Source organism: Physeter macrocephalus, chromosome 12, assembly GCF_002837175.3.
Source record: "Physeter macrocephalus isolate SW-GA chromosome 12, ASM283717v5, whole genome shotgun sequence".
NCBI lineage: Eukaryota > Metazoa > Chordata > Mammalia > Artiodactyla > Physeteridae > Physeter > Physeter macrocephalus.
In genome coordinates, this window is record NC_041225.1 from 64,886,019 (window position 1) to 64,899,032 (window position 13,014).

At 42.7% G+C, this 13,014-nt stretch overlaps 1 protein-coding gene across 1 annotated transcript in view; it reads right to left on the reverse strand.

Moving 5' to 3' along the window:
• Nucleotides 1-242: 242 nt before the first annotated feature.
• LOC102975917 (follicle-stimulating hormone receptor) overlaps nucleotides 243-13,014 on the reverse strand; it is a 122,358-nt gene continuing 109,586 nt past the window's right edge. Inside the window, exons 3-4 of the mRNA XM_024118828.2 lie at nucleotides 3,186-3,260; nucleotides 243-741 (exon numbers count right to left, since the gene is read on the reverse strand). Of these exons, the coding sequence (XP_023974596.2) occupies nucleotides 663-741; nucleotides 3,186-3,260 (154 nt within the window). The 3' untranslated portion in view covers nucleotides 243-662. The remainder of the gene's footprint in view (nucleotides 742-3,185; nucleotides 3,261-13,014) is intronic.

Below are 13,014 nucleotides of genomic sequence, written 5' to 3' on the forward strand. Positions count from 1 at the left end.
AAGAGCTTAAATTCTTGCCTGTGATCAGTGGCTAATAAATGGGTCCGGAAAGTTTGACTCCATAGGTCAAATTCTTATCTGTTATTTTGTGGGGCCTCATTACAGCACTCAGGGCTCTGACAAGCCCTCAGCTAATCTGAAATCTGTTTGAGTGGAAGAAGCAGTGTTTTTGCAAATGGAGGCAGGCCCAAGGGATAAAGCTCAAACACCAGGAATCTCTCTGCTGATAAAAATACCCTGTCTATTATTAACCAAAACTTTTAATATAAAACACTGTAATCTATCAAAGAAAAAAATGCTTAAATGCAGAACAAGAGAGATGATGTCTTTGAGGTCAAGGTCACAAGCTAAATGCTAGCGGAAATTTTGGCTGTATCTCATTAACACTAAATTATGACTGAGTTCTGCAAGAGGTCCTTGTGACAATCCCATTAATGCAAATGGCATTCCTTATGATGTCTGTTTTTGTAAATGAAAACAAAATGCAATTATGTCAGTGGAATTCACTCATTAAACCAAACTAAAATCCACCAGCAAGTGTCTCCCCACTTCTACTTCTGCCCCACATCTTTGATTAAAAGCAATTGTTCCCCAGAGTTGCAAATGGATATTTTGCTAAAATATGAGTGCACAATTTGATCATAGAGCGGGCACAGGAGTTCTTACAGATATCGGAGGTTGGGAAGGTTCTGGAAGGCATCAGGATTGATGTGTAGCAGGTTGTTGGCCTTTTCAATTCTACTGTAAAAGAGGAAAGAACATGCACGTGACCTCAACAGTAAGGAATGCTATGGTGTTTTTCACATTATGCAAAGAGTGTTAATGTCATTCACCCATCCATCCATCTATTCATCCATCCATCGTTTCAACAAAAATTGAGCATACATGTGGTGTCTTTTACTATACTAAACTGTGCAAACAAAATATTAACCCTGTCCCATATAACTCTCATCACTGAAGTCTTCCTGGAACCTATTCATCAGAGACAAACAAAGCGCTGACCGCGGGAGTCATTTTCACTGAGCACAGCTGAGTCGTTAACCATTAAGGATCTCCCAGGGTCTGAGGAGGCTAAGAGGGTAGGGACAAGACTAATGGGGGAAACGAGCTTTTGTCTGGTTGGGAGACAACAGAGGGCATGGAAAACAACAAAAGAGGGTGGGAAGGAAGAAGGCTGAAGAGCCAAAGGAGATTAGAGAAAAGGAGAGTGAAGGGGCAAAGGAAAACAAAGACTGGGGGAAAACCAGTGGGCATCTCTGGCTTTCACTGTGCAGTCCCAGCAGACAGCAGGTGGGAATGTGCCAGTGAGTCCCCTCACGCTGCAAACTCAGGCTGCTCTCTCTCAGCTCATGGGAAGTGATGGCTTCTGCCCCGGGTTGACCTGCACTGTGTCCTGATCTGGACACAGTGCAGGTCTGGAGGTGGGCATGTTCACATTGGGATTCCGACAGAGAGAGGCTGCCCTTTCCCCATCTTGCTAGATCAGTGTATATTTGCAGAGATGCTCTGTGTTAATTACTTCCTCCCTGTTTCATTAGCTTTAATGTTGCAGTAACCTGTAGCTCCCCAGATCCAAGTACCAGGTAATTAATCATTTTAAGTACAGTCAGTGCTACATGGGGGTGAGCACCTCTCCATGCAGGGAAGAGATGAAAGAGCCATCCCATTAGCTCCACTGCCCGTTGAAGAGCGCAGAGGGACGCCTGCTTGACCTTGCCCAGAGGGCCAGCTGCCCTTTGGTTCATTTCTGTGATAGTCTCTGTGGGTTCTGAGACCCTGGTCAGATCTCTCTTCCCAACTAGGGTAAGGAAAGGCCAAGCAGAGTGAGAAGGAAGGAAGGAGCAGGAGGGCAATGGGGGCAGGGAGGGAAGGCGTCAGTTGCAGAGGCTTAATGACAACGAGGAAGAATGAGTGGGAGGCGGAGTGAGTAGAAGAAAAGGGAAGGAGGTCTGCCAAAGTGGACAGACTGTCATTCCTAAACAAATTCGTATGGATGGATGGATGCATATATGAATTATGCATGTGTGTGTGGGGGTATGTATATAGGCTTGACAAGCGCTAAAAAGTTTTCAGAAAGATACGAGAGTCAGGAGATTTATGTTCAAGTCCTTATCCTGCTGTGGATTTGGCTGGGTGACCAGACAGGCCTCACAACTTCTCTCTGTCTTTCGTTCCTCACCTGTAATATTAGGAAAGTGGGTCACTGGCTTTCCTAACTGTGCTCCGTGAGAGTTTTGTGAGATATTAATCAATGCTTCACAGAGAAACCTTTCCAATGACATTATCTGAGAAACTCTTAACACGATATCCTTCTTGGAGATTCCAAGTGTATATTCGCATATTACAGGCTCTGAGTTTTCCTATAGTCAGTGAATCTGTCCAGCTTAACCTTATTTGACCGTAGACTTTTTTTCCTTTTTTTGGAGCACTTAATAATTTTCCAAGTGTTTAATGATACGCAGAATATACTTTGGAAAATTTTGCACCAGATTGTCTGTGAAGTCTCTTCTGGCTTTGATAACCTATGGTAATTAGAGACTGGTATGAAACCGAGGTGGATCTGTGTGAGTATTGGCATGTATGTAAAACTAGAATGTCAACCAGAGGAAGTAAATTTGGTCGGAGTGGTAAAGAGGCCAAGGATTGTTACGACCTTACCGTATGCCGGTTGATGTGATAGATCTATTTAACATATATCATCTCATTTATTCATCACAGTGATCCTGTGAGGCATGCAGTTTTATTATTCTCACTTACAGATAAAGAAAACTAAGTCTTCGCATGATTTTGTATCTTGGCCAAGGTTTCATTGTGAGTATATGGAGTCAGACTAAGACTGCCCATCTTCAGCTACATCATGGGGGATTTATTTTGGGCTTTGACTGTGGAATAAATTTGAATGAGAGGATGAGGTAGACGTACTTGCGGTCACAGAGCTAGATTCTTGAGTCTACTATGCTAGAAATTCTGGGAGGGAAGAAGCAGGATAAGACCAAGCTCTGGAATGGGACCTGGATCACCAGGCAGAGACACATGACAGTGCCTTTTGGACTGACTTTGACATCTTAAAATGAAACTCTAGGGGTCTGAGGGCAGAGCAGAGCCAGGGCCTCCCAGGAATATAAGTGAACTTTAAAGCTATGGCCGAGAACAGCCATGAGCAAACCCCACAGGTTCTTGCTTACATTTCATGTAGTTTGGGCAGGTTGGAGAACACATTTGCCTCTATCACTTCCAAGACATCATTCTGCGAGATCTCTCTGCAAAGAAAGAAATATAATTCAAGTCAGTTCAGTTGCACTCCAGAAGTGGATTTAGAGCTCAGCAGAGAGCCTTGTGCCTACAGTGATTCATGAGACACACAAAACTCTGTTCCTGCTCACAGAAAAGTCAGCTGTAATGATGAGGCAAAGCTGACAAATAAGATGGTAATACTTACAGAACAATGAGAGAATAAACCCAAGGCAATGATTCAGGTCAGAGGTTATTCAGTCTACAGATGTAGCCACTGAGGCCCAGAGAGGGAAGGAGACTTGATTAAAGATATTTAGGGAATATGCGGGATGAGAACAAACTTTAAATTCCCTAGACCAGGGGTCAGCAAACGTCTTCTACAGGACCAGGCAGTCATTTCTTTTGTTGTTTTTTGGCTTTGTGGATCATTTGGTCTCTGTTGCAACCACTCGGTTGATATTGTCATGTAAAAGTGGTCATAGATATCATGTAAATCACTGAGCATGCCTCTGTTCCAGTAAAACTTTATTCATAAAAACAGGCAGCAGGCTGGATTTTGTGTCATGGGCCGTAGTAGTTCAGTGACCCTGCGCTAGACCATGGAGGCAAGTTCTTCATTCTGCTAATCTGGCTTTGGGAGATGGGAACCTCAATTCAGTCTCTTTTAAAGAAACGTCCATGCCATTACCCAAGCAGCGGTTGTTATTCCAGGACCTTTGGCATTAATGTTGTCTTGGCCTAAAATCCCCAGAACAGAGCCTTCAGATCCCAGCTTATTTCCTCCTGGAGTAATTTGAGGGGAGTGGAAGATGAAGTCCCCTCTGCAGAAGCCCAGAGCTTATGAGGAGAGAAGGGTGGCTTAATCAGTTAATGTTTATAAAGTGGCTCAAAGGTGAAACACGATATTATTAGGCCTCCTGAGGAAGACTCACATGCAGTTTTAACGTGGCAGCTGAGAGAGTCTCCGAAGATCTCATAGGCAGCATGCACTCAAATTGGCTGAGGTGAAGCACTGTCTGCTGGCCTGGGATTTAGCTGAGAAGCTCTAGAAAGGCTGTTGATCAAGGGAAAGGCCTGGAGGGCAGCGCAGGGCAGGGAGAGGGCCTGTTGAGGGAGGGGAAGTATGATTGTGAGGCAGTCAGCTCAGGGAGGGGGGCTGGGAACATCCGGGGCTTGTCAGCTCAGAGGTTGGCAGGGTCGTCTCTTACACTCCCCCATGAGTGCGGAGACATTTTGTGAGAGAAAAGCACCTCTTATTCTATGGTAGCTTCCTTCGTGATTCATCTGGTAAAGTGAATTGGTCTTCACAATTTTCATAGTTGAACATAGATGAGGGTGGTGTGTACATGTGTGTATTTAATAGGACATGTTGGCCATTGGGCATTTATTTTGCTCCTCTGTCCTTCAAGTGGAAAGAGTACTGGGAGGTGCAGAAAGGAGAAGTAGGAAAGGAGTGGTAGACCTTGAAAAATGAGACATTTATTTGAACACTTAAAGGAGTCAACTGAAAGAGCTGCACAGGTAGAAAATAAGCATGGAGGAAAGCACTAGATGACAGAGAGGGTTTAAATGCAAATAGGCCCATATTGTCCAAAAGCTATTTCCAGGTTCACTTACAGGTCCTGGTAGGTTTGGTCACCCCCTTGCAGTCATATCTCAGCCTAATACTGCCTGAAAGGTGGACATTTCGCCTTAACTGAATTCATGTACCAAGCGTTCCCTTATATGGATTTTTTTTTTCCAAAGAGAACTAAAAATTATTAAAACAAACTAGCCAAGAAACACTTCTACATTAATTATTTCAGAAGGCAGTTCATATTTTATGGCCTCAACTTCAAGGACAGGAGAGGGTATTGGGGTTGGGTGGAGGCTGAGGGAACCTTTGGCTGGAGGAGGCTTGGGGGGAGGTGAACAGCATGCAGTAGTGGAAAAACACCTCACTGGAAAATTCAGGGATCTTGCTCCAGTTCAACCCAGTTCTGCTTCTAGTTATTTCTACTATCATTGACTAGGTATCTACTATTTACCAGCCACTCTACATACATTGTCTCCGATCCCTTTAGCATGTCTGTGAAGTCAGTATTTTAATCTCCATGTTAATAAACAGTCCCATCTGTATGCAGAACCAGCTGTGGCTGACTGCTGGGCTGGAACAGATTCTTCTACATGCCCTGCCTCCCAGGGCCATGCTGGACCTAATATTTCCACTCCTATGTATTTACTCAAAAGAAATAAAAGTTCATGCCCTCCCAAAGACTTGTACAGAGATGTTCATAGCAACTTTATTTGTAATAGCCCCAAACTGGGAACAACCCAATGGATGAACTGTGGAATATCCATACAGTGGGATATTACTCATCCATAAAGTGGAACAAACTGCTGATCCAACAGAGTTGAATCTTTAAAAAATTATGCTGAGTGAAAGAATGCAGACAGGAAAGAAAGCATACTGTCTGATTCCATTTATCTGAGGGTCTAGAAGAAGAAAAACTAATATGCAATGATAGAAATCAGAGTAATTGTCACCTGGGGCCTGGGATGCATGTTGCTGGCAGGGAAGAGGCAGAGAGCTTTCTGGGATGATGGAAATGTTCTATATCAAGATTGGGGAGGTCGGAACCTCAGTTTGTCTAACTTATTAAACTTTCTGTTTTTTTTTTAAATTTATTTTTGGCTGTGTTGGGTCTTTGTTGCTGTGTACGGGCTTTCTCTAGTTGCGGCCAGCTTGGCTACTCTTCTTTGAGGCGCGTGGGCTTCTCGTTGCGGAGCACAGGCTCAAGGTGCGTGGGCTCAGTAGTTGTGACGCACGGGCTTAGTTGCTCCGCGGCATGTGGGATCTTCCCGGAGCAGGGCTCGAACCCGTGTCCCCTGCATTGGCAGGCGGATTCTTAACCACTGTGCCACCAGGGAAGTCCTAACTTATTGAACTTTAAAATGAATGCATATATTTTATTGTATATGAAACATACCTTAATGCAGTTATTTAAACAGTGTCTTTCATTCAAAGGAAGGAGAGTAAATTCCATTTTGTTTGTGTTTTGAGAACTCTGAATTAAGAGAACTAATGGAAGAATGTTGGTTATATTGTCTGGCCAGAAGGTGGTGTTAAATCCTAGCTCTATCCTGGAGACTCTAGATAAGGTTCCTTCCCTCCTGGCTGTTCTCCCCGCAACCTCCCATTGCCTCTCCACAATCTATAAAGTGCATAGCTGAACTAGGTCAGAGGATCAGAGTTTCTCAACTCTGGACTCACATTAGAATCTTCTGGTGGACCTTTAAAAGACTTCCGAAGCCTGGGTTCACGTCGGAGAGTTGGATTTATTTAGTCTGGGGTGAAACTCTGGTGTGATTTTATTTTATTTTTTTTCCCCTTTAATTCTCCAAGCAATGGTGATTCTAATGTGCATGAAGGATTGAGAACTACTGGTCTAGATGATATTAAGGTCCCTTTTAGATCTGTGCTTTCTGTCTTAAATAAAGTTTGCTTCAGGAGCAAGGCCAAATTTCCCTGGGCTGCTAAGACAATAAACTGGAACAATAAGGTTCTTGGAGCACAAGAGGAAATAAAAATGAGACAAAATAGTAGCAAGAGAAACCTGGAGATAGAACATGGAAGCAGGTGTAAAATAGAGCAGGTACTAGTTAGGTCTGGTTTTTCATAAGTATGAAAATTTAATCAGAAAGTCAACATTTTTTTTTTTTTTTGGTGGTATGCGGGCCTCCCTCTGTTGCGGCCTCTCCCGTTGCGGAGCACAGGCTCCGGACGCGCAGGCTCAGCGGCCATGGCTCACGGGCCCAGCCGCTCCGCGGCATGTGGGATCCTCCCGGACCGGGGCGCGAGCCCGGTTCCCCTGCATCGGCAGGCGGACGTGCAACCGCTGCGCCACCAGGGAAGCCCCAGAAAGTCAACATTTTAAATGTTAAGTGTGTAACAAGAGGTATTGTGGAAAATATGTAAAAACACCTTACATTTGGTTAGTATTGATAATTGATGAAATTTTTGGTTTTTTTTTTCCTATGCATAGCTTCTCTTCATTTGCAGTGTTCTTATGCAAATTAGAGTTAGTGCAGCCAATACTAACTGCAGTGAGGTCAACAGAGGTAACGTGGCTTGGCTAAGATAATACACAACTGTGAGGGTCACTCAACTGGTCTTGGAAGGGAGCACGTGGAATCTTTACATCCGAAGAATTTACACAGTTAAGAAACCTTTCTCAAAAGATTCAGTTAAGACTTTTCTTTACAATTGTGACAAATCACAGCAATTGGCATAATTCGGGGTATGACAGTGCTTCCTTAGAGTCAACAGGTAAAGTGTTTATGAAAAAGGAGAGCTCTAGGGATGTGATAGATCAGTGGTTCTCAGAGTGTGGTCTGGTGGCCTCTGTGGTCAAAACTATTTTCATAATCACGCTAAAATATAATTTTTTCACTCATTCTATGAGCGTGCAGTGGAGCCCAGGGGCTAGTTGATGTGTGGATGCAGAAGTAGATATGAGAATCCATCTGTCTTCTATTAAACAAGATGTTAAAATGTTTTGAAAATATGTAAAAAACTATGGTACTCTTCTCCCTAATATTTTTTTGAACATGGTTATTTTGCATAACAACTGTTATTTATGTTATTATGTAGAGATTTATTATTGTTTTAAAATGGACTAGCAAAATATTTCCCAGTTTGAATTTCTAGAATGGTGTCAGTAGCTATAAGCCACATAAGCAAAATCTGTTTGGTGTCTTTAATAACTTTTAAGATGTAAAGAGATCCTGAGCCCAGAAAGTTTGGGAACTGTCCAATGTAGGCAGTGAATGCTGTCCTTTTTGGGTGAGGGATCCTGATTCTGTGGAAAGCTTATTTCCAGAGATGAGGCTCTCATCTCAGACGATGCTTCTCGGTTGTTCATGCATATATGAAGCACCTGGGGATCGTGTTGAAATGCAGATTCTCAATGGGAAGATCTTGAGTGGGGTCTGAGGTTCTGCCTTTTTGTTTTTTTTTTTTTTTTGCGGTACGCAGGCCTCTCACCGCTGTGGCCCCACCCGTTGCGGAGCGCAGGCTCCGGACGCGCAGGCTCAGCGGCCGTGGCTCACGCGGCATTGCCTTTTCAATGCCTCAGGGTGATAGGGATGGTGCTAGTCTTGGGACCACACTTTGGATTGCAGTGTTCTTTAGAAGAATGGTAGTAACACCCTAACAGGCCTTTCTCCCCAACACACACCCAGTGGTGGGTATGAAAAGCATGATAGAGGAGGAGTGGAGTGAAGTACTTGATTTTAAAAACCCTTTATCCCCTCTGGAAACCCTTTCCCTTACTCTCTTATTGAAGTTTTTCTGTCCTCTAGATTCTCACAAGACTTCTTTCATTTCTCAGTTAAAGCAATTACCATGTTGTTTTGTCATTGCTATTTTTTTTTGGGGGGGGTGCTCATTGTCTAATTCCCTAACCTGACTTTGAGTTCCTGGGTGGTATCTTATCCATCTATCTTTCTATCTCTAGCATCTAGTTGTACGTTGGCGTGTGATAGGTACTCGATAAATGCTTAGTGGGTGGATGTGTAGATGAAGAAAAAGTAGTCTTCAGGTCCAGAAACAGCATCTGAAAAGCTGCAAAGGAGATGAAGTTTGTCTTCTGTAGTCTTTCACCCCCCGCTTTCTGTAGCCAACGTGCCCAAGTATGGTATGTGACGGCCAAGCCTAGCTTGTCTGTGAGTTAGATTTTTGTCCCAGGGATTTTTCTACATTTAATACACAGCATGCAAGGGACACATACATGGATTTGGTCTATGTATGGATGCCTAATAGAGTCTGGATGCTTTTAGCTCTACCCCTACGGGTCGTAGCATTTCCCAGCTCCTCTCTGGCTCACAGATGAGGTTCTTGAATTGACAAAACACCCATAGAGGAGAAAACGGGAGAGATGACTGGTGTGCCTGTAGGAGTTCTTAAAGCATTTGATTGGGTGTTAGATCTCTTCTGTGCATGGAATTCCACGTTTCTTTGAAGGCAGGGGAGATGTGCTTGCATGAGGTGCTGGAGGTTATCAGGACGTTCCTTCTGGAGTGAGTTTCAGAGCCACAATCAAATTCTACTCCAGATTTGCATTGTTCTGGCCAACGAAGTGGTATTCATATACAAGTACACTTGTGGGTGGGGGTCGGGTCAGTAGGAGGGACTTTAGGGAGAGAACGAGCATGTAGCATTCAGCTGGGTCCAGCATGAAATGTCAACCTATCCTAGAGTGATATTCATTTGTCCACCATTTCACCTGACACTCTTTGCCAAATGCTGGGACTGTTTCATTCAGAGAAGAGATGCTACAGGTTTGTAGGATTAGGAAAAACTGAAGAACTGTTACCAGCAATTCAGGACCTCCCTGGAATTTCAATGACATCTATGAATTGGAGAGCAGGATGTAATAAGAAATCAAACACTCACAGAAACATCGTCTTTGCTTTTTTTCTGATACAGGAGATATTCTCCAACCAGGTTTCCCCGGTCTTTTCCCTCCTCCCCTGACCTTCCAGAGAGCATTTTCCTTCAGTAAATCTGACATATCCCTCCCTAACTGGGCATTCAACTGCATTAAAATATTTTTAATACTCACTGAATCAGATTTCTTTCCTTTGTCTTTAATAACCTCAGGCTAAATTTAGTTGACTGTTTCTCTTCCCTGAGTCCCCTGTGGGACCCCCTCACACACTCTGTCATAGCCCTCACAGACCGCACTGGGTTTGCGTTCTGGTTTGTCTCCTTCACCAGGTAAAGAACTCCTGGAGGACGGTGACATCGCCTTTCATCTTTGTATTTCTGCTCCCAGCCAAGTGTTTGCTGAATGAGTGAATTATCTTTGAAAGATTATAAAAGATTTTCCACCTTTGCTCTTGCACAAGAAAGCTGTGTTCTTAAAAATTTGCAGTAAACAGAGTATTTGCAAATCAAAATGTGTACTAACACAAGAAGGAAGCTTCTGGTTTCGCAGAGCCTAGGAGTGAATTTTTAAAAGAGTGAAGAGCTAAGCCAACAAATGTTCAACAAGTTTTGATTAAGCAGCTTTTGTGTTTCAGGTACTAGGCTTCGCATTGGGGCTCTAAAGATGAATAAAATGGGTTCTGGGTTTGATCAATTGTCTTTAACTCAGCGAGTCTAGTATTCTAGGCTTTCCTTAACTGGGTGCTATCTTTATTTGATGGGCTACATCTGAGTTACTAGAAAAAATAAAATGGATTGATGGTATGTTGCATTTGAATATAACTACAGATATAAAGTGTGTGTATATTATATATAATATATATATTACATAATATATATTATATATAATATATATTTTATATATATATGTATTTCTACCATATGTCTACTCCCTTAATTCTTCTGGAAATGTGCCAAATAACGTAAGTAAATACAGAACAGGGTGGGTGAAAATGTCCATGAAAATACATTCCAGTAAATTTCATAAATCTCTCCAAACATATACTCCCACCCTTATTTAGAATTCCCTTAAGATCAGATCTGGAGACTTTACAATAGAGACCTGAGTTTGAATGCTGCCTCCATTTCATACTAGATGTACAACTGTGGCAAGTTACAGCAGAGTCTCTCTGAACTTCAGTTTCCTTGTCTGTAAAATGGGAATAATTGCTACATCACAGGGGTGTCAAAGGTATTAAATAAGATGGTATGTGTGAAAGCACAGCGCTTCTCACGTGGTAAACTCAAATATCGCTGTGCCTGCCTCCATCTCTCTGTGGAGTTTAGGACTGAAGTCCTCTGCATCTGGGAAATACTGGGCTCGCTGATCACTGAACTGGGGAAAATGGTGTGAGCAAGTGTTCTAGGAATGCTCCTCTTAACCCTGCCTACACATCATTTAAATTCTTAAGCCAGGCTATGGCATTATCCCAAACACCATCCTGAGTCTTAACCACAGTGAGACCTGCCATCTGGTCTGTTGGCCAACAAAGGAGATTAGGCAGAGCACGTAGGTGCCCCAACAAGCATGTCTCCACCACTGAAGTCTTAATCTAAAAAAGGAAGCTGGTCCCTTTGGGAGAGGGTCAATACAGAGTGGGACATGTTGTCAGGGTGGGGTAAGGACATTGCCCATAGGCTCCTCTCACTTCCCCAGGTGGCAGCAGGTAGGTGCCTTCCTTTCCTGACATGTCCCATCTGCTTTCTTCTCCCTGGGCAAAGTGCATCTTTGCTAAAGATGCTCTAAAGATGTCCCCAAATGAGACAGAAATTAAAGCACCCTCAGTGACTCGAATTCAACTCCTTCACTTTTAAATTCATCAACAACAAACTTGTGTCCATTTTTAGTTTTGTCTTAATTTAAAATGTTAAATAATAATCTGTATTTTGGAATATGTCCCTTGCTTTGCTCGGCAGATGAGGAAAGGAACTAAAACTCACAGACATAATAGCTAACGTTTATTATGCACTTCTTATGTGCCAAGCAATTTTTCTGCACTTTACATTTGCTAAATTGCTTAATCCTCACAACAGCCCTTTGAGGGAAGTACCATCTTTGACCCCTTTACAGAAGAGGAAAATGAGGCATACAGAGGTTAAGTAATTTCCCCAGTGCCACAGAGCCAGTAAGTGAAGTCGACCTAGGATATGAACTCATCATTCATGGGGCCTCAAAAAGATGGCAGAAATCAGATAGGCCATATTTCCAGTGACCCGGAAAACTATTTCCACTTCAGAAGATCTTATTGTTTTAATTTCCAATAGAGTATAAAATTTTGGCTCAGCAATCCGCCTATAAAATAACTAAATACTGCCCCCTTCCTCCATGCTGCGTGGTACTTGAGTTCTGACGAGGCAAAATATGTCAACGTGCAAATTCACCTTCTACATATAAATCAAAGTCCCAAGCAGTGACTCATAGGGTAAGTGATTTTTTAGGGCATTCTCTATGCGAGGGCAAAACACGTAAGACAATAAAAAGCAGTGCCCCTGCCTTCCAAGAGTCTGCACTTTAGTTGGGTAGAAGCAACATGCATGGGAAGTTGGGCGTGCAAAGTCAGTGGAAGTGGAAGAAAGTATGAGAGGAATGTCCAACACAGATCAGGGTAAACAGTGGGCATTCAACACCTTTTATTTTCCCTCTCACACCCTTGCTAAATGCCAGCATTTCTCAAGCTCTGTCTTAGTATCCCTTTAGATTTCCCTGTTAGAACCTCTCTGTTGATGCCTCACATGTCATCAGAACAAGTTTCTCTCTTAGCCTAGAGACCCATGTCTGCAATGGCCAAAGCCATGTTCTGCTACATGTTCTGCATACCCTTGATGGACAACTAGTCTGGAGCAGGCTTATTATTTTCCTCTCCCAATTCTCCACCACATCCCCCCACCCAGGTGCAACCCCAGACACCAGCTGCATTGTCATTCCTATTGGTTCATTGGACCAACCCAAGCTTTAAATCTTGGGGTCATCTCTGACTCCTTTTCGACATTTAACAGATTCTAAATCTTCTCAATTACTTTTTTTTTTTTTTAAGTATTTCTTGCAAATATCCCTTCATTTCCCACCATCATTATCGTAATTATGGCTCTTTGCAATTTCCGCTGGACCAGCGGTTCTTAACAGTCATGTGATGACTCAGGATTTGGGTCTGATGTGGGTCGTGAATCATCTTTTTTTCAAACAAATTAAATGTCCCAGTGGCCAATGATTTACTCAAAAATTTGGAGTAGATTCAAGGATGTATATATATATATATATATATATATATATATATTTTTTTTTTTTTTTTTTTTTTTTTTTTTTTTTTACA